Source organism: Mirounga leonina, unplaced genomic scaffold, assembly GCF_011800145.1.
Source record: "Mirounga leonina isolate KUSES-001 unplaced genomic scaffold, KU_Mleo_1.0 Mir_101664, whole genome shotgun sequence".
Classification (NCBI taxonomy): domain Eukaryota; kingdom Metazoa; phylum Chordata; class Mammalia; order Carnivora; family Phocidae; genus Mirounga; species Mirounga leonina.
In genome coordinates, this window is record NW_023270175.1 from 3,818,625 (window position 1) to 3,841,070 (window position 22,446).

At 39.3% G+C, this 22,446-nt stretch overlaps 1 protein-coding gene across 10 annotated transcripts in view; it reads right to left on the reverse strand.

Moving 5' to 3' along the window:
* The window catches only part of CHRDL1 (chordin like 1), a 113,002-nt gene that overhangs the window by 80,208 nt on the left and 10,348 nt on the right, over positions 1–22,446 (reverse strand). For all 10 annotated transcript variants that reach the window (XM_035007281.1, XM_035007246.1, XM_035007265.1 and 7 more), the window contains 2 exons: positions 2,802–2,914; positions 75–168 (listed from right to left, as the gene is read on the reverse strand). In XM_035007281.1, coding sequence (XP_034863172.1) covers positions 75–168; positions 2,802–2,914 — 207 coding nt within the window. The remainder of the gene's footprint in view (positions 1–74; positions 169–2,801; positions 2,915–22,446) is intronic.

A 22,446-nucleotide genomic window follows, 5' to 3' on the forward strand; every position in this document is an offset into this window, starting at 1 on the left:
CAGATGGAGTGGGTTGGGGGGAAGTGGGAGGAAGGAGAGCCGCAGCTGGGAAAGAAAGAGGCGATCTGGTTTACCTGGGCAGCGCGGGCAGCACAGATGAGGGATATGCACAGGGGACAGGCAATGGAGGCTTGGACATCTGACTCGGCTGCAGAGCACATTCCCATTCTGGAAGAGAAGAGGCGACCATGAAAAAAAAAATTAAGGTCTCTCAAAGGTCACCTGCGCTCATGCCCCTTTGGCAAACAGTCATGCAGGGATTCACCCAGACAGTGAACAACGCATTCCCAAGTAGCTGAATGGAATCAGCATTTTCTTCCCTTTTCTCATCACTAGCACCTCTGCTGGGTTGGTTGATTGCTTACTGGCATATTTTTCTAAAGCTCGGGTCACTCTTGCTCTGGTTTTCAAAGCCTCCCGCCAACTGTGGAAGGCTCCTCCTGGCCTGCCTTTGTGGTGTTTCCACCATTTCCAGCTCCAGCTCACATCGACAGGAGCCTGGTCTAATTACAGGATCACCTGCCCAATGCCACGGGAGGGAAGGGATAATGAGCGATGGGTCCCCTGAGCAGCTAGCCACCCCTGGGCAAGGAGACATCGCTGGCACATGGGTCCTGGATTCCATGTAACTCTGCCTTGGACCAGCAGGCTGGGGGACCTTCTCTCCTCACTTCCTGTTTCAGTCATAAGCTTTCTGAAAACCAGCTAAGCTTTGGAATTGAGCTGATTACCTAGCATGCCTGGGCGGGGGTGACTGGGTCCCTGCCCGACTTACAGTTACAGGACCCCTAGCTCCAACAGCTCTCAACCATTGTTAGATCAAAGGAAGCCTTTGGAAATCAATTTTGCATTAGCATTTCCATCCATAATTCATTCCAAGCAAGGGTGACTTGTATCTATCACGCTCCTGTGGGGAAAAGGGTAACAAAGAGGACGGGGAAAGAGAAGATGCCTAGCACTAGGAGCTGTTGGCACTGGGGTCATATTAACATTTTCACTGCCCTGCAGATGGCAAAGCTCAGCCCCCAAGGGCTAGCTGTCCATTTCCAATGTGTTGCGTCAAGAATCTGACACAATCATGTCATACCAGGACGTTTGGAAGCTAATCAGTACCCAGATGCTCTACTTAATACCTGCCCTGGCCATTTAAAGAGGCAGGCTTCTTTTACCCAAATCTGAATCACCCTACCATAAACCTCTTTCTTTTCTCATGGACTTTCTAGAATACGTTTTTGGAGTGTTGCATTTGGAAACACCACAGAGCCTCCTTATGGGTCACACTCCTCAGAGCCAGGTGGTATCATCTTGAAGTGAAATCACCAAAGCACATCAGAAACCACTCCTTCTGGCTGAGGCCTACACCAATGCCTCCTTAATGCCTTAAACTGAATTCTGTTCTAGAGTGAACAGATGAATAAAAATAATAACCATAACGACAGCGATGATGAGGGCGCTGACAGCAGTTAACATCTCTTGAATGTTGGCTGTGACCGAGCACAGTTTTAGGTGACTGAAACCTATTAGTGAATTTAATCCTTCCCACAATCCTATGAAATACACAGTATCATTATCCCATTTTAAAGAAAAAGAAGCTGAAGGGATCTCAGAGAGTTCAGGTAACTTGTCCAATGTAACACAGCTTACAGGTGGCAGAGCCAGGGTAGGAAACATGGTCTGTCTTGACTCCAGAGCTCAGTAGCCTCTTAACATGACTTCCTACTGCCTCAAGGTTAGGTTTCCGCATGCTTAGAATTCTAAAAGCCCAATTTCTACTTAAATGGCAAAAGAATCTGGCTGGCAAGTGACTGCTTCTATACTACCCAGGCACTAAGGAAGAACTACAAGTTCTTCCACGAGGTCTCAAGCGAGAGGCTGGTCTTGAAAATTCTTTCCATATGCTCGGAGTTCTCCATTCTCAAGTCCTGGTACAAGGCCTCCTTACCCAAATGGTTCTCCACCAGGGGTCGTTTTGCTCCCCAAGCAACCTGGACCACGTCTCGGGTCATTTTTCGGTTGTCACAACTGGAATTGGTGCTATTGGTGTCTAGTGGGTCGAGGCCAGGGATGCTGGTAAACATCCTACAATATACAGGACAGCCCCCCCAACAAGGAATAATCTGTCCCTGAATGTCAACAGAGCAGAGCTTGAAAAGCCCAGGCCTAGTATAAGACAGTAGAGGCTTATTCAGAAAGATGGAACACAGCTGTGGTCCTGGGTCAAGGCCACGGAAAGAAGATGAGAGTACCTGCTTTGCCTATTGCAAAGATGGCATTTAAGGTGTCCAAACACCCCTCTGAATGTCTGGTCAGGAGTCAAGGCCAAGCCAAGAGAACTGTAATGGTTACCAGGTCAGGCCAAGGTTCTGCAGCCTCAATCCTAATAACCGCTACTGGCCCAGACATCAAATATGCTCTCCCGATCAACCGCTGTATGATCTGTCCTAATCTCTTCTCTAAAGGCCAGCCTTGAAAATGATCTTCAAAACCGATTCTGTCCGTAATCCACGCATTACTTTGAGCTCTGTTCCCCTACTCCCACTATCAGACTATTCTACCTTCTCCTACCATGGCCCGTATCCTTTGGCTAGGAGACCATAAATATCTGTCCATAGCAAAGACTTAGAGATCCCACCAAAAAATCAAGCCAAACGGCAACAAGGGGAAAGAGTCCAGAGACATTTATTTCCCCTGACAAGCTGCTTCCTATCTTCTCTTAGGCTTTCACCACCCCTGCTTCCCAGCCGTCTGGGCACTGGAAGCACCTCTGCACGCCAAGGAGCGAACTGGGTGTCACGTTGTACCTCTGAGCAGATGCAGTTGACGCAGTAAACCAACCCATAGGGTTCCAGGTACGGATGCCATCTCTCGCCCACTCTGTACTTCTTGTCTTGAAACACACAGTATGTCTCTGAACCTGTGAGGAAGGAGATGGAGAATATGCCTGTTAGACCCCACAGACACAGTCACCAAATCTAAAGGCAATCACACCTCCCACCTGTCTTCGTGTTACATCAAGAGCGGAGGCATAGGGAGTGTTTCCAGAACCTACCGTGGGCTCAGTGTTTCACATGCTATGCTTATTCGGTCCTACAATGCCCCAGTACGGTAGACACCACTGTGAGTCTTGTTTCACAGATGAGGGCAATCAAGTCACATAACCAGTAAGTAACTGACAGGAGAGTCAAACCCAGCTTTGCCCGAGTGAAGCCAAGGTCTTGGTGACTGCTCTGTTAACAACGGTAAGGTAAGGGAGCACGTCGTGTGTCCTTCTGGAAAAGGCTGTGCTCCCTTGCTGTGGAAATGCAAGCTAAGGTCTGAAATGCGGATCTATCTTTCTCTGAGCTGCCCAGGGGTGGTGCAGGAGTAATGAACTAAACACATTGTGTTAAGTTCCTATAAATGGTTTTTGCCCATGCGTGCTAAGATCATTCAATCATGAAACAAATATTTGGGCACTTACTATTTGTCAGGCACTCTGCTGACTGCTGGGAATAAAATGGTGAGCAAAAATACCCACAGTCCTTGCTCTCCTCAACTTACAGACTTGTTCTTCTATAAACGACTCCCAATTTACTCAAAAGCAATGCCTCCTTCCCCTTTGATGAACAGCTGATCTTGTGCCACAGTTCCTTGAGCACATACTATGTTACTTGCATTCCTTTACACATCTTGTTTCTCCATCAAAGTAAAAGTCCCTCAAAATCAGGCAACATCTATTCGGAACTCTCTGTTTATCACATGGTCTAGCACACCGTGGCCAATAAATGTAATCAATAAGCAAACGACTGATAAATGAATCTCCAAACCATGTGATTCGCCTTCAAATCCCATCCTCATCTATCCACTGCTTCCCAGTCACACAAGGTCAAAGCAAACTAAAGACTCTTCTTGTGGCAAACCCATTAGTTTCCCCCACTCTCCAGTACACATTTCCCTGATGATCAAAATTTTAAAATAAAGAAAAGGCAGATAAGCAAGAAACTGGGAGAAGATATATATTTTTAAAGATTTTATTTATTTGAGAGAGAGAATGAAAGAGAGAGAATGAGAGGGGGGAGGGTCAGAGGGAGAAGCAGACTTCCCACTGAGCAGGGAGCCCAACATGGGACTCGGTCCCAGGACTCGGGGATCATGACCTCAGCAGAAGGCAGACACTTAACTGACTGAGCCACCCATGTGCCCCAAGGGAGAAGATATTTCCAACCAATAAAGTATCAGAATCGGGAACCTTTTCTCATCATTTAAATTAATAAGTAAAATACCAACCAATCCCAACAGAAAAATTATCTATTTATCCAGGACATGAATAACAATTTGAGGGAAGAAGAAATGGGAAACAGGCAACAAACATGAAAAGATGTTCAACCTCACTAGTAATCAGAGATTCAGATTAAAACTACACTGAAATCATTGTCTCAAGTCACTCACTGCTTCAAAGACCCTCGGTGATTTTTTTCCAGCAACCTGCAAGATAAATTCCAATTTACTTTTCAAATCTTGATTTCCAACTTCTTCAGAACGATGAACTGGAAGTCAGAAAATCTGGGTTTGAATTCTAACCAACTCTAGCTGTGTGGCATTGAGCTAATCATTGAAATTGTCAATCTAAAAAAAACTTTAAAATAGGGGTGCATGGGTGGCTCAGTCGGTTAAGCACTGGACTCCTGATTTCAGCTCAGGTCATGATCTCAGGGTTGTGGGATCAAGCCCCACATCGGGCTCTGCCCTCAGAGTGGAGTCTGCTTAAGATTCTCTCTCTTCCTCTCCCTCTGTCCCTCCCCCCTCAAAACAATGATAAAAAATTAAAACATAAAAAATAAAAATAAAAAAATAAACCGTCAATCTCAGTTTTCAACACCTGCGAAATGTAGATTATCTGTTTCTCAAGCAGAGTTTGGAGGATTAATTGAAATTCTTTGTAAATCATAAAGTACTGCAAAATGTAGAGCATTATTTTATGTTAATTATTTTCTTTTTAGAAAAGTAATTCATACTTAATGTAGAAAACTGGAAAACATTCACAAAGTTCCAAAAAGAACAAAATAAAAACATAAACATATAACTATGAAAAACATTATACACAATTCCAGCAGGAGACAACCACTTGTAATATACTGGTAACTTACAAATAGCCTGTGGGTTGAAGAAAAAAATCAAAAGGGAAATTAAAAAATAGTTTGTACTAAGTGAAAATAAAAACACAGCATATCAAAATCAGTGGGATTCGGCTAAAGAAGTACTTAAAGGGAAATTTATATCACTAAAATACCTACATTAAAAAGGGAGAAAAGTCTCAAAAAAAGACACTAGAAAAAGTAGAGAAAATAAACCAAAAGCAAACAGAAGAAGGGAATAATAAAGAAGTCAGTGAAATCGAAGACAGAAAATCAACAGAAAAAAATCAGTGAGACCAAATCTGTTTTTTAAATAAAATCAATAAAATTGATAAACTTCTTACAAAACTAGCCAAGATAAAAAGAGAGAAGATGAGAATTCCCAATATTAGGGACAACAGAGAGCATTCTAAAAAAGGACTTAAAAAAGGAATATTATGAATAACTTCATGCCACCTAAGTTAGCAACCTCGATGAAACAGATTAATTCCTTGAATGACACAAATTACCAAAGCTCAATCTAGAAGAGATAGATAACCTGAATATTCCTATATCTTTTTTTTTTTATTTATTTGTTTGAGAGAGAGAGAGCAAGGGGAGGGGTAGAGGGAGAGAAAGAATCTCAAGCAGACTCCCCACTGAGTGTATAGCCCAATGCGAGGCTTGATCTCAGGATCCTGAGATCAGGACCTGAGCTGAAATCAAGAGTCAGAGGCTTAACTGACTAAGCCATCCAGGCGCCCCTCTTATATCTTTTAAAGAACTTGAATTTGTAGTTAAAAATTTTGTCACAAAGAAAACTCCAGGGCCAGATGGCTTCACTGGTGAATTCTATCAAACATTCTACCAAACATTTCAGAAAAAATGAAGAAGAGGGATTACTTCCCAACTAAATCATTGATGTAGGCATGACCCTGACATGAAAACAAGATTAAAGGTATTACAAGAATAAAAATAAAAAGATAGACCAACATACCTCCTGAACATAGATACAAACATTCTCAATAAAATTCCAGTAAATTAAACCCAACAGTGTATAAAAAGGATGACACTTTATGAGCAAGTGGGATTTATCCTGAAAATTAAAGGCTAATTCAACATTCACATTTCAGTCAACATAATTCTCCATATCAACAAACTGGACAAGAAGAATCATGTAATCATCGCAATAGATGCCAAAAAAAAATTTGACAAAATTCTATATCCATTTGTGACAGAAACTCTCAGCAAAGTAGAAAAAGACCTTCCTCAACCTAATCAAGGGTATCTTCAAAAAAAACCTACAGTTCACATTATACTTAATAGAAAAAGACAATGCTTTCTCCCTAAGATGGGGAGTTATGGAAGGATGTGTGCTCCACCACTTTGAAGATCCTAGCCAGTGGAATCAGGTAAGAAAAAGAAGGAAAAGGCGTACATATTAGAGAATAAAACACAAAACTGTTATATTTATAGATGCTATGACTGTCTACAAAGAAAAATCCCAAAGAATCGATTTAGAGTTAGTAAAAATAGTAAGAGAATTTAAGCAAGATTACAGAATACAAGGTCAATATAAAAAAGCTGATCACGTTTATATATTCTACAAAGAACAATTAGAGATTGGAATTTGAGGGGGGTGGGAGGGATGGGGTGGCTGGGTGATAGACACTGGGGAGGGTATGTGCTATGGTGAGCGCTGTGAATTGTGTAGGAGTGTTGAATCACAGACCTGTACTTCTGAAACAAATAATACATTATATGTTAAAAAAAAAAAAAAAGGAAGAAGATAGCAGGAAGGGAAAAATGAAGGGGGGGGGAATCGGAGGGGGGAGACGACCCCATGAGAGACTATGGACTCTGAGAAACAAACTGAGGGTTCCAGAGGGGAGAGGGGTGAGGGGGTGGGTTAGCCTGGTGATGGGTATTAAAGAGGGCACATTCTGCATGGAGCACTGGGTTTTATATGCAAACAATGAATCATGGAACACTACATCAAATACTAATGATGTAATGTATGGTGCTTAACATAACATTAAAAAAAAAGAATATTTATCTGAAAAAAAAATTGGAATTTGAAAAAGTACCTTTTGCAGTAGCTCCCCCTAAACATAGAAACACTGAGGTATCTAACAAAATGTGTGCCAGATCTCTAATCAGAAACCTACAAAACTATGATAAAAGAAACCAGAGGAGTCCTAAAAAATGGAGAGGTATGCCTTGTTTGTGGACTGGAAGTCACAATATTATGAAGGTGTCAGTTCCCCCCAAAGTGACTTATAGATTCAATGAAACCCAAAACCAAATATTAGCGGGTTATTTTATAGAAATTGGTACTCTCATTCAAAAGTTTATATGAAAAGGTAAAGGAGTAGAATAGCCAAAACATTCTGACAAAGAAAGATTTGGGAGGACATATACAAAGTGATTTCATGACTTAAGGTAAAATTATAGTTTTCATGGCAATGTGTTTTTGGCAAAAGGTTAGGCAAATATATCAATAGAACAGAATGACAAGTCAAAAAATAGACCCACACATAAATGTAGTCAATTGACTTTCAACAAAGGTGCAAAGACCATTCAAAGGAGAAACAGTACTCTTTTCAATAAATGCTGCTGGAACATTTGAATAGTCATATACAAAACATGAGCTAAAATGAATCTGTAACTCAGACCACATACAAAAATTAATTCAAGATGGATCACAGACTTCCATGTAAACTTTAATATTTTAAAACTTCTAGAAGAAAACATTGAAGGCTATCTTGGTGATATTGGGTTAGGCAAAGACTTCTGAGATATGACACCAAAACCACAATCCATAAAAGAAATATAAAATAGGACCTCGTCAAAATTAAGGACTTCTGCCTTTGAAAGAGTGGTAAGGGGTACCTGGGTGGCTCAATTGGTTAAAGTGTCTGCCTTCGGCTCAGGTCATGATCTCAGGGTCCTAGGATCGAGCACCTCGTTAGGCTCCCTGCTCAGAAGGGAACCTGCTTGTCTGTTTCCCTCTGTCCCTCCCCCTGCTTTTGCTCTCTTTATTTCTCAAATAAATAAAATATTTTTAAAAAAGAGTATAGAGAATAAAAAGTAAAGCCATGGGATGAGAGAAATTATTTGCAAATCATATTTCTGATAAAAGATTTTATCCAGAATACGTAAAGAAATCTCAAAACTTAAGGATAAGGAAAGAAATGATCCAATTTTTAAAACGGGAATACGATTTGAATAGACACTTTACCAAAGAAGATATACAGGTATCAAACATATAATTAATCAGCAGGGAAATGCAAATTGAAACCATGATGAGATATCACTACCCACCTATCAGAATGGCTAAACTCAAAAAACCTAACCATACTAAGTGCTGGTGAGGATGTGAAGCAACAGGAACTTTCCTCGTATCTGCTGGTGGAAATGCAAAATAGTACAGCCAAGCTGGAAACAAGTCGGCAGTTTCTTATAAAGTTACACAGAACACTTACTATACAACCCAACAATCTTTTTTTTTTTTTAAGATTTTATTTATTTATTTGAGACAGAGAGAATGAGAGACAGAGAGCATGAGAGGGAGGAGGGTCAGAGGGAGAAGCAGACTCCCTGCCAAGCAGGGAGCCCAGTGCGGGACTCGATCCCGGGACTCCAGGATCATGACCTGAGCCGAAGGCAGTCGCTTAACCAACTGAGCCACCCAGGTGCCCACAACCCAACAATCTCACTCCTAGGTATTTTCCTGAGAGAAATGAGAACACATATGCAGTTCATGAGAACCCTGGCACTTTCAGTCAGCTGATGCAGGTTTAAAAAAGTGATTGGTGAAATATTATTAATCAAATGTCATTAACCTGTATGTAAATTGCTCCCAAACCCTGCTAAAATCTACATCAATAAAATGATCATCATAACTGAAAAAAAAAAACCATATTCACACAAAAACCTCTACCTACATGTTTGTTTGTTTTTTTAAAGATTTTATTTATTTATTTGACAGAGAGAGACACAGCGAGAGAGGGAACACAAGCAGGGGGAGTGGGAGAGGGAGAAGCAGGCTCCACGCTGAGTAGGGAGCCCGATGTGGGGCTCGATCCCAGGACCCCGAGATCATGACCTGAGCCGAAGGCAGACGCCTGACAACTGAGCCACCCAGGCGCCCCTCTACCTACATGTTTAGAATGGCTCTTTTCATGGTCTACAAAACCTAAAAACACCTCGAACGTCCTTCAGCTGATGAATTTATAAACACCCACAAAGTGGAATATTAGCAATAAAAAGAAATGAAAGCACACAAACATAGACGAATCTCAAAGGCATTACACTAAATGAATAAAGCCAGACTCAAAAGTCCACATATGGTATGATTCTACTTCTTTTCATTCTGGAAAAGGGAAAAATATAGGGACAGAAAACAGATCCATAGTTACCAAGGGCTGGGGTGCGGGAAGAAGTTTAACTACAAAGGGGCACAGAGGAAATCTGTTGGGAGATGGAGTCATTTTTGTATCTTGATTATGGTGGTGCCTACGTGGCAGAATGCTTCTGTCAAAACTCACAAAACTGTACCCTACAAAAAGGGTGAATTTTGTTGCATGTAAACTATACCTTAATAAAACATTAAAAAAAACAGAGAGAGGAAAGAAAAATCACATATAATTCCCCTACCAGAAGATAATCACTTTTAACATTCTAGTAAAGTCACTCCCATTTTTTTCCTTTTTTTAAATTAATAGACTTCATTTCTTACAGCAGTTTGACGTTTACAAAAAAATTGAGCAGACAATACAGAGTTCTCATATACCCTCTCTTGACCCCACCCCCAATTCCCTTGTTATTAACATCTTATGGTAAGTGTGGTACATTTGTTACAATTAATGAACCACTAGTGAGATATTAACATTAACTAAAGCACATGAGATTGCACTTTGTTGTGACAAATGTATAATGATATATATCCACCTTCACGGTATCATACAGAATCGTTTCAGTGCCCTAAATATCCCGTTTCCTGCCTGTTCATCTCCTCCCTTTTCTGTCCCCCTAACTGCTGAAAACCACTGATTTTTTTTTTTTTACTGTCTTTATAGTTTTGTCTTTTCAAGATGTCATATCATTGGAATCATAGGGTGTGACGTCTTTTTAAACTTGCTTCTTTCACTTAGAACTATGCATTTAAGGTTCCTCCGCATCTTTTCATTGCTTGACAGTTCATTTATTTTGTCACGGAGTAATATTCTGTTGTATGGATGTACAGCTTATTTATCAATTTACCTATTGAAGGACATCTTGGTGGCTTCCGATTATTGGAAATGGTGAATAAAACTGCTATAAATGCTTGCGTGTAGGTTTCATGTGGACATGTTTTCAACTCACTTAGATAATAATGCCTATGGATGACATAGTATGGCAATGTTTAGCTTTGTAGGAAACTTCCAAACTGTCTTCCAACATGACTATACAATTTTACATTCCCACCAGCAACGGATGACAGTTCCTCTTGCCCCACATCCTCACCAGGATTTGGTGTCTTCTGTATTTCCGGTCTCAGCCATTCTAATAGGTGTGTTGATTTAATTTATAATTCCCTAATGACATAGGATGAGGAGCATCTCTTCATGTACTTATTTGCCACCCTGATATCTTCTTTGGTGAGGTGTCTGTTTAGCTCTTGGCCTACTTATTAATTAGGTTGGTCATTTCCTTTTCTTTCTTGTGTGAGATTTAAGAGCTCTTTGTATATTTTGGATACAAGTCCTCTATCAGGTACACATTTTGCAAATATTTTCCCTCAGTCTGTGGCTTGTCTTTTCATTTGCTCAACAGTGTCTTTGGCAGAGCAGGTTTTTACTTTTAATGAAGTCCAATTTATCAATTTTTTCTTTCATGGAACGTGCTTTTGGTGTTGTATCTAAAAGCTCACGACCAAACCCAAGGTCACCTAGATTTTCTCCTGTGTTATCTTTTAGAAGTTTTATACTTATGTATTTTATATTCAGACCTTTGATCCATTTTGAGTTATTTTTGTGAAAGGTTTAAGGTCGGTGTCTACATTCTTTCCTTTTTTTTTTTTTTTTTTTTTGCATGTGGATGTCTAGTTGTTCTGGCACCATTTATTGAAAAGATTATCCTTTTTCCAATGAAATGTCACTGCTTCTTTTGTCGAGATCAGTTTGCTATGCTTGTGTGGGTCTATTTCTGGGCTCTCTATTGTGTTCCATTGATCTATTTGTCTCTTCTTTCAACAACACCATACTGTCATGATTACTATAGCTTTATAGCAAGTCTCGAAGATGGGTAGTGTCAGTCCTCCAACTTTATTTTTCTTCAGTGTTGTGTTGGAAATTCTGGGTCTTTTACCTTTTCATGGAAACTTTAGAATCACTTTGTTTATTTCCACGAAGTAAATTGCTGGGATTTTGATTGGTATTATATTGAATCTATAGATCAAGTTGGGGAGAACTGGTATCTTGATAATATTGGGTCTTCCTATCCATGAGCATGGAATATCTTTTCCATTTATTTGATTCCTTTCCTGAGAATTTTGTAGTTTTCCTTACAGAGATCTTGTACACATTTTGCTAGATTTATACCTAAGTATTTTCTTTTTTTTTTGGTGCTAATGTAAATGGTATTGTGTTTTTAATTACAAATTCCAGTTGTTCATTGCTGGTACATAGGAAAGCAATTGACTTTTATATATTAACCTTGTATCCTTCAACCTTGCTATAATTGCTTATTAATTTGGGGACGGTTTTTTAATTGATTCGTTAGGACTTTTTACACAGATAATCATGTCATCTGTAAACAAAGGTAGTTTTATTTCTTCCTTCCAAACATTTACACTCTTTGTTTCCATTTCCCATCTTACTGCATTAGCTATGACTTCAAGTACAATGTTGAATTGGAGTGGTCAAAGGAGACATCATTGCCTTGTTCCTGATCTTAAGGGGAAAGCACCTAGTTTCTCTCCATTGAGTGTGGTGTTAGCTATATATATATTTTTTGTAGATGTTCTTCATGAAGTTGAAGAAATTCCCCTCTATTCCTAGTTTGCTGGGTAGTGTTGGATTTTGTCAAATGCTTCTTACGCATCTATTGCTATAATCATGTGGTTTTTCTTCTTTAGCCTGTTGATGTGATGGATTACATTAATTGATTTTTGAATGCTGGAACAGCCTTGCATGTCTGGAATAAATTCCGTAATTTGTGGCTTTTTCATTACATTGTTGGATTCAACTTGCTAATATTTTGCTGAGGATTACTGCATTAGAGATATTGATCTGTAGTTTTCCTTTCTTGTAACATCTCTTCCTGGTTTTGGTATCAGGGTAATGTTGGCCTCATAGAATGAGTTAGGTAGTATTCTTTCTGCTTTTATCTTCTAAAACAGACTGAAGAGTGTCAGTATCATTTCTTCCTTAAATGTTTGGTCAATTTCACCAGTTCATCATCTGGGCCTGGTACTTTCTGTTTTGGAAGGTTATGAATTGTTGATTCAATTTCTTTAATAGATATAAGCTATTCAGACTGTCTATTTCTTCTTGTGTGAGTTTTGTTGAATTTTATCTTCCAAGGTATTGGTCCATCATTTCTAAGTTACCAAATTTGTGGACACAGAATTGTTCATTATATTCCTTTATTATCCTTTTGATATCAATGGGTCAGTAGTGATGATGGCTTTTCTTTCATTTCTGATATTAGTAATTTGTGTCTTCTCCCTTTTTTCTTAATTAACCTGGCTAGAGGTTTATTCTATGGATCTCTTCAAGGAACCAGTTTTGGTGTCATTGATTTTTCTCTATTGTTTCCCTGGTTTCACTTGCATTGATTTCTGCTTTAGTTTTTTAAAATTTATTTTCTTTTGCTTACTTTGGATTTGATTTGCTCCTATTTTTCTAGTTTCTTTTTTTTAAGATGTTTTGTTTATTTATTTGACAGAGAGAGAGCACAAGCTGGGGGAGCAGTGAGGGAGAGGGAGAAGCAGGCTTTCTGCTGAGCAGGGAGCCCGATGCAGGGCTCCATCCCAGGACCCTGGGATCATGACCTGAACCAAAGGCAGACGCCTAACCTACTGAGCCACCCAGGCACCCCTAGTTTTCTAGTTTCTTAAGGTGAAACTCAGATTGTTGACAGTAGATCTTTCTTCTTCTAATATCTTAATTCTATGCTATAAATTTCCCCTAAGCACTGCTTTTGCTGCATCTTGTGAATTTTGATAAGTTCTATCTATTTTCATATAATTCAAAATATTTTAAAATTTCTCTTGAGATTTCCTTGACTCATATGCTATTTTTAAAAGATTTTATTTATTTATTTGCAAGAGAGAGAGAGAGAGTATGCACGCAGAGATGAGCAGAGGGGGAGGGAAAGGGAGAGAGAATCTGAAGCAGACTGCACTGAGCGCAGAGCCTGACACGGGGCTCAATCCCATGACCAGGAAATTGTGACCTGAACGGAACCCAAGAGTCAGAAGCTCAACTGACTGAGCCAACCAGGCACCCCAACCATGTGCTATTTTAAACTGTATTATTTAATCTCTAAATATTTGGGGATTTTACAGCTATCTTTCTGTTATTGAGTTCTAGTTTCATTCTGAATGTGGTGTGAGAGGATACGCTGTATAGTGTCTATTATTTTTAATTTCGTAAGGTGTGTTTTATGACCTATGAATGTGGTCTATCTTGGTGGATGATTCACGTGAGCTTGAGAAGAATGTGTATTCTGCTGTTGTTGGATGAAATATTCTATAGAAGTCAATGAGATCTGGTTGATTGATGGTGTTGTTCAATTATATTCTTGTGTGTTTAATTATATTCTTACTGATTTTCTGTCTTCTGGATCTGTTAATTATTATAGAGAGGTATAAAAGTCTCCAACTATAATAGTGGATTTGTCTGTTTCTCCTTACAGCTCTAATAGTTTTTGCCTCACATACTTTGATGCCCTGTTAGGTGCATACACATAATTTTCCTTGCGCTGAAAGTCTTCTTTGTCTGAAATTAATATAGCTACTCCCAGTTACTTTTGATTAGTGTCAGCATCCTACATCTTTCTCCATCCCTTTACTTTTAATCTATATGGACCTTTATATTTAAAGTGGGTTTCTTGTAGACAACATATAGTTGGGTCTTTTTTTTTTTTTTTACCTACTACACTACACTAGTCTCTTTTAATTGGTGTGTATAGACCACATTTTTTTATTTTTTATTTTTTTAAGATTTTTATTTATTGCTTTGAGAAAGAGAAAGAGAGAGAGGGAGTGTATGAGCAGGCGGAGGGGCAAAGGGAGAGGGAGAAGCAGACTCCTGCTGAGCAGGGGGCCCAACATGGGGCTCGATCCCAGGACCCCAAGATCATGAACTGACTGAGCCACACAGGCATCCCCACATTTCTTTTAAAGATTTATTTATTTACTTGAGAGGGGGGAGGGACAGAGGGAGAGAAAGAATCACAAGAAGACTCCCCATTGAGTGTGGAGCCCAACATGGTGCTTGATCTCACAACCCTGAGAACAAGAGTTGGACACTCAACCAACTGAGCCACTCAGGCACCCCTCTGTTACATTGTTTCTGACTTCTCACATTTCCATTTGATTCTTTCTTAAGAGTTTCCATCTCCCTGTTTACATTCCCCACATAATTTGCATATTATCCCCTTTCCCTATTAGAGTCCTAAGCATACTACTCATTGTTATTACAAATTCCTAGTCTGATAATTCCAAAATATTTTCTATAAACTGAATCTGGTTCTGATGCTTGATTTGTGTCTTCAGACTGTGTTTTTTTGCCTTTCAGCCTGCCTTTTACTTTTTTGTTGAAAATTGGACATGATGCATTGGATAAAAGTCCATTGGATAAAAGAAACTAAGGTAAATAAGCCTTTAGCACAAGGTTTTATGCTACCTTACCTAGGAATTTAGGCTACTTGTACTCATTGTTGTAGCTATGATGTCAGAACTAAAATTTGCTCTAATGTCCTTGTTTATTTCCTTCCTGTTTTTTTGGGCTTCCCTAGATACTCTTTCTTAAATAGTATCTGAGGTGTGCAGTTTTTTCAGCTGTAATCTCCTCTTATTACACAAGGGCCCTATCGATGTGGTGGTAAATTGTGGCAGGGGTTGGAGGGAGAAGCATTCTATAATCATATGATTAGTTCTCAGTCTTTTAGTGAGTCTTCACCTCTGAGCTGTGACCTTCAAACATGCTAATTATGTTTGCCCTCCTCCACCAGTGTAGACAGGAAGGCTAGTGGAGATGGGTATTTCCTTTCTCCTCAGTTGGTTAGACTCCAATAAAATGCAAATCAGGTAAGTTCTGGTAAAATCATTTCCCTTGAGGGCGGCCTTAATTAAGGAGAACAAAGAGCTTTGGGCTTATTTCAGAATGGTTACTTTTTCCCCCCTGTGCCGGGAGCAGGAAGGAATTTTTTCCCCAGTCTTCATCCTGAGAACCTCATGAGGCTCCTGGAGGTAAAACTCGCAAAACAAAAAAGATTTTTCTCTCAAGCCAATACATACTCCTTCTCCAGCAATATCCTTGCTCCTACCAGGACCCAGAAGTGGTGATTGTATTCACCAGGCTTTCCAGATTTCAGAGTAAAGAACATAGGGCAGGGGAGCCTGGGTGGCTCAGTCGTTAAGCATCTGCCTTTGGCTCAGGTCATGATCCCGTGGTCCTGGGATCGAGCCCCGCATCGGGCTCCCTGCTCTGCGGGAAGCCTGCTTCTCCCTCTCCCGCTCCCCCTGCGTGTGTTCCCTCTCTCGCTGTGTCTCTCTCTCTGTCAAATAAATAAATAAAATCTTAAAAAAAAAAAGAACATAGGGCAGTTTGCCCTGTGACCTCAATTTTCTAATTGATTTAAAAGTTGTTCCTTCAGCTTTTTCTGTGTGACAATGGGAGTGACAACTTCTAAGCTCTTTACATGTCAGACCAGAAACCAGAAGCTCTTTCCAGTTTTTTTCTACACATTTTCTATGCATTGTATAAAGGTTTTATCAAAACATGTAACAGCATATAGTACATATATTTTTAAACTACATTCTAAAATTAACATATCATGAATATTTTTGTGCCATTAAATATGCCCTTATACTTCATGCTTAGTGGTGTGATTCTACACCAACACAGTGGAACCATAATTTATTAACGAATCCCCTATTTGGGGGGTATCAGGTTTTTTTCATTTCCTTTTTTTAAAACAAATTTTTTAAAATAAATATCCTAGTGTATAAAGTTTTATATGCAACATTGGCCATTTTCTTTATATAAGTTCTTTTAAGTAGATTGATTAGTCAAAGGTTTTGAATGCATTCAAATTCTTGAACTGTACTGTCAAACAGCCTTCCTGAAAAGCTATACTAATTTACCTTTCCATCTGCAGTAGGTGAGAATGCCCAACACTGGATAATTTAATTGTGTAAAACCCTGCCAATTTGGACACTTGGGATGCTTCCATAATTTGGCTATTGTAAATAATTCTGAAATTAACATATGGGTGCATGTATCCTTTCGATTTAGTGTTTTTGTATGCTTTGGGTAAATACCCAGTAGTGTGATTACTGGACCGTAGGGTAGTTCTATTTTTATCTCTTTGAGGAACCTCCATATTGTTTTCCACAGTGGCTGCACCAGTTTGCATTCCCACCAACAACATGTGAGGGTTCCTTTCTCTCCACATCCTTGCCAACACTTGTTTCTTATGTTCTTGTTTTTTGCCATTCTGACAGGTATGAGGTGCCACTGTAGTTTTGGTTTGCATTTCTCTGTTGATGAATAATGTTGAGCATCGTTTCGTGTGTCTGTTGGCCATCTGGATGTCTTCTCTGGAGAAATGTCTGTTCATGTCTTCTGCCCACTTTTTAATTAGATTGTTTTTTGGGTGTTGAGTTATACCAGTCTTTATATATACTAAGCCTTTATCAGATATGTCATTTGCAAATGTCTTCCCCCATTCAGTAGGTTTTCTTTAGTTTTGCTGATTGTTTCCTTCACTGTACAGATTTTTATCTGGGTGTAGGTCCAAGAGTTTGTGATACACACACACACACACACACACACAATGGGATATTATTCAGCCATAACAAAGAATGAAATTTTGCCATTTGCAACAACATGGATAGAGCTACAGAGTATAATGCTAAGCAAAACAAGTCAGTCAGAGAAAGACAAATACAATGTGATTTCACTCACATGTGAAATTTAAGAAACAAAACAAATGAGCAAAGGGAAAAAAAGAGAGAGAGAGTCAAACCAAGAAACAGATTCTTACTGTAGAGAAGAAACTGATGGTCACCAGAAGGGAGGTGTGTGGGGGGATGGGTGAAATGGGTGAAGGGGATTAAAGAGTACACTTATGAAGAGCACCGAGTAATGTACAGAATTGGTGAATCACTTATTACACTCCTGAAACTAATATAATACTATACGTTAACTATACTGGAATTATAATTTAAAATTTAATAAAAAATAAGATAAGATTGCCAATTTGGTAGTAGAAAACAGAACTAGTATTTTTCTTTATCAGGAAGGTTGAATATATATTCAATTTTAATAAGTATTTATATTTCCCCTCTTGTTATATTACTATTTTTGTTAACATTGTTATATATATATATTTTTTTAAAGATTTTATTTATTTATTTGAGAGAGAGAGACACAGCGAGAGAGGGAACACAAGCAAGGGGAGTGGGAGAGGGAGAAGCAGGCCTCCCGCGGAGCAGGGAGCCCAATGCGGGGCTCGATCCCAGGACCCTGGGACATGACCCAAGCCGAAGGCAGACACCTAACGACTGAGCCACCCAGGCGCCCCTGTTAACATTGTTATATTAATCTACATTTCTGAGCTCAGAGTAGGTGTTCAAAATCATGTGTTAACTGAAAGAACTCAGAAAATCAACATTACTTTTTAAGCAGAACTTGTGTGCTTTTCAGCCAAGTCTTAGAAATAAAATTTTCTTGGTATAGACACAAATTAAGACTCCTGATCCACAATATTCTAGAATGGAGTAGGAAATATTTTAAATATTCTAACAATCCCAGCATCTTTGATGAGAAATGTACTGAATTTCCCAAAACAAACATCTAAATGAGGCACCTTTTGCTACTTTCCACATGTGAGTGAGAGGCGAGTGACCATTTCTCTACAGTAAATTTATAATATCACTCTCAAATACCTAGGTGATTTGCATTTTACATATATGACTTATCTAGACACTTCAGAAAGTATCTGGGTATATACTTAGAAGCAAATCCGCAAAGGGGGCTATTCAAGTGACATTATTAGACTAGCATAAATAATTTAAATAATTCTACTCATATAAGTCTGCAGCCACTAAGACATAAATGTGGCTAAGCTAGAAGGTTGTTGATTTAAATTCACATTGCAAAGTAAGATGGAAGTTTGTGTATTATGCATTTGATCCTGAATTACTGTACTTGCTTGAATTAGCTCCCTCGGAGATTGACATTAAATCTACCTACTCAAAATATGAAATTGGATGAGCATTCACTATCAGCTACGCCGTCTGCATGGTCGGGTGATGTACCACTTACTAGATGAAAAAAAAATGTGATAAATCCAAGATTAAGACCCCTGAAAGACTAAGGAGCCACTAAAATAAGACAAGTTATCCAAAGTGTGGGTTTCAAGTGGCTTTACATATTTTTTAAAACTCGCATCCAAATTATTAACAGGTTTTAACTTGCAAGAAAGTCTGTTTCCAAAGAAACAGTATATACTTATGCCACAAGGAGAGTATCCTTTATATATTGCTATTAAGCAAGTTGCCATCTCATTTCTAAAATATCTTTAAGGTGGGTGATTTCACAGGCACTATCATTAAATGGATCTTTTCAATATATCTGAGCACCCCATATTCATGAAATCCATAGATCTACCCAAAATGACTCGTTTCACTCAATAGATTCCATTTGCCCCAAAGTCACTCTCTAAAGAGTGTTGTTAGACAACGTATGAAAATTAAACGATCTGAATTTTCCTGCTCTAAATGTGGCTCAAAGTCCAAGAGGTAACTGGTAAGCGTAAAAAGCAGCCAGGGAACCAGGCCCTACACAAGAGAGCCAGATGAGAATGGTCATAGCATTCTCAGTAATAACAAAAAGAGCAATTAGTATTTGTTGAGCACTTTCCTATAAGCCAGGCTCGGTTCTAAGGGTTTCACATACACGAATTCACTAAATGCCCACGACAGCCCCACAAGGTAGGTTCCACTATTAGTCCCATTTTCAGATAAGGAATTTGAGGCAGTGGGAGATTTGGTAACGTACCCAAGCTGACATGACTGGTCAGGGTATGGAGCTGGGATTCAAACCTAAGTAGTCTGACTTCAGACCCAAGGGCTGTAACCACTAGAGGATTCTAGCTTTTCCAGCTACATAATTGTAAGGTACAGGTCACCCACTTTGAGAAATTGGAAAATAAAAGGCTTCCACACATTCTTGCCTAACATCTTCTCAAGTTACCCTTCCACAAGACCGCTGAAGCAGCTTCGATTACCTTTTAAAGAATCAGGTGTTGTCCACAGTAAAGTCAAGTCATGACCAAGTAGACTGTATAAAATGGTACATCTGGCAGGCTTTATTATGCATTTTGTGGATCTATCACTGTGATAAAGGCGCAAAGTATAAAATAGTACCCACTCTTGCTTTGCTTTTTAGAGTCCACATACAAGTGAAATCACATGGTATTTGTCTTTCTCTGTCTGACTTATCTCACTTAGCATAATACCCTCTAGCTCCATCCATGTTGTTGCAAATGGCAAGATCTCATTCTTTTTGATGGATGAGTAATATTCCGCTGTGTGTGTGTGGCGTGCACGCATGCATGTGTGTATCCCACATCTTCTTTATCCATTCATCTACACTTGGGTTGCTTCCATATCTTGGCTATTGTAAATAATGCTGCAATAAACTTAGGGGTGCATGTATCTTTTTGAGTTAGTGTTATTTTCTTTGGGTAGATACCCAGTAGTGGAATTACTGGATCATAGGGTAATTCTATTTTTAAATTTTTGAGGAGCCTCTATAATTTTTTCCACACTGGTTGTCGAATCAGTATGTTGTACACCAGAAACAAATAAAACATTGTATGTTAATTTTCCTTCAATAATTTTTTTAAAATGGGGATGCCTGGGTGGCTCAGTCGGTTAAGCATCTGCCTTCGGCTCAGGTCATGATCCCAGGGTCCTGGGATTGAGTCCCACATCAGGCTCCTTGCTCAGCGGGAAGCCTGCATCTCCCTCTGCTTGCCTCTTTCCCTCTCACTCTCTGTCTCTCTGACAAATAAATAAGTAAAATCTCTAAAAAAATAATTTTTAAAATGTGTTTACAAGGCAAAAAAAAATAGTACCTATGCTGTCAAAGGGTTTGAAATCTAGTTGGGAAGATAGATTAGCCGAGCCGGAAGTTCTCTCGAAACCTAATAATACTCACATGGCCTTTCTTCCATATTATGGTACCAGCGGCTGGCAAACTATGCTTCTTGATGAAAATCTTACTCAGACACTAACTTCTGATAGAAACGTGGTCTTAACTGCAAACATAATAGTGTTTCATCATCTCAGCAATATAGGATTTGACCAATTATGCCGCAGATAGAAATCCACAAACTCTTGGAAGGAGCAAACTTAGGAAATGGAGGCAGACACAGAGTGGAACTGTGATGCCACAGGAGTTACTAAACAAAGCTTCTGCAATTGCCGACTCTGACTTTTTTTTTCAAACACATAACGAAAGTAAACACTATAATCCTTAAGACATGTTTTACCACGAGTGTCTAGGATTGAGCGGTTGGCACAATTGCCGCGGATTTCTCGATGAGTACGCTGAACAATGATCAATTTTAAGAAGCTGTGGTAAAGTCAATTTCAGCACATGCTTAGAAGTCTGAACTTTTACAAAGTTTTTGGCATTAACCCAGGGGAGAATTTAATGAGTTGCACAGCATAATCGACCACACCTAAAGTCCCAGTATATCATCTTGGACAAGAAGCACATGTGAGCTGATTTTATTAAAACAACGACGACTCGCCAACTTCTAGAAGATACAGGCAAGGAAAAGTAAGCTTATCACTTGCCAGTAGCTGACAGATACCAGCTGGGGAATGCATGACTTACCACTAACTAATGGTATCTGCGAGCAGAACTTGGTCCCAAAGGAACTGCAACTAACATTTGAGATGGAGCTTCAACCTGCATTGCCATAGCTAATTTTCAAATGGTGCGGCTGGCCCTAATTAGAAGTGGCGATCCCTGCTACTTTAGGGGCCCCTGTTAACAGAAATAATGACGGTTAAAAGCAAACAGAGATGCGTCACTATGCCATCAATGTTTTGCCTGATTGTTACTGTCTAGTACCCAGGACTAGGTCAAAAGGTCAACAACTTCATCGCCAGTCTAAAAGCAAGAAAACATTCTTAGGAACTGTTTTTGATAAGAGCTATTACTGTAGACACATCATCATGCAAGTATTACAGTAATATTTACTTTATTATAACATATACAGTCAGTGAAAAGAGCGATGAATCTTTGCTGTTCATTATATAGTGGACAAATCAAGTACACAAGTTCCTTTTTAATTATTTTTAAAAGGCTATTATAGACTATAATAAGGCAGAACAAATGAAAGCATAAATACTTCTGTCGTTTATCAAACTTGAAGCGGAGCGGAGGAAGGGCAAGACAAGCTATCATAGTTACAGAAGAAAAAGGCTCCTATTTCTCTGGCAATTGGGTTCCTGGGATCGAAGTCCCTCTCGGATTTCCTCAGGGCTTCAAGACTTCATTTCCAGGTTATTCCTGTGTATCTGGAGTTGATTTACCTTATTCCTACTTAGATCATTTGCCTCCAATTAAATCAAATTCATATATATTGAGCAGCTTCTACCCATCATGACCCTCCCACTGTCTGCGCCTTGTGGCTTTGTCAATTTTCTACTAGCAGGTGGGCAAACTCAATGAGAAGAAAAGAGTCCATATTTCAAAGAGGTTTGACAATGAGCAAGGCCATACCATTAGCTCAGATAAGAACTGGAGATTTTCCATGAAATCTCAATTTATTGCGCTCTTCTAGCCCCCCCACTAGCATGGATAACTGGGAGTTGGCAGTATTCTCCTCAGTCCTTACCATGAGGCCACGTGGAGATCCTTTCACAGAAAGGCTGCTTGGCTGGTGAAACCTGACCTGAATATTTTTCTGGCTAAAATCATCTCTTACATGTCATCTGGCACAGGACTTTGGGTAAAAATCAAAGCTCTTGTTTGAACAAACAAGTTGTTCTTCGTATCAGCACCTTGGCGGCGCAAGTCTCTGCTAAAGGAGGTTTGCTTTCCATTTGGTCAAG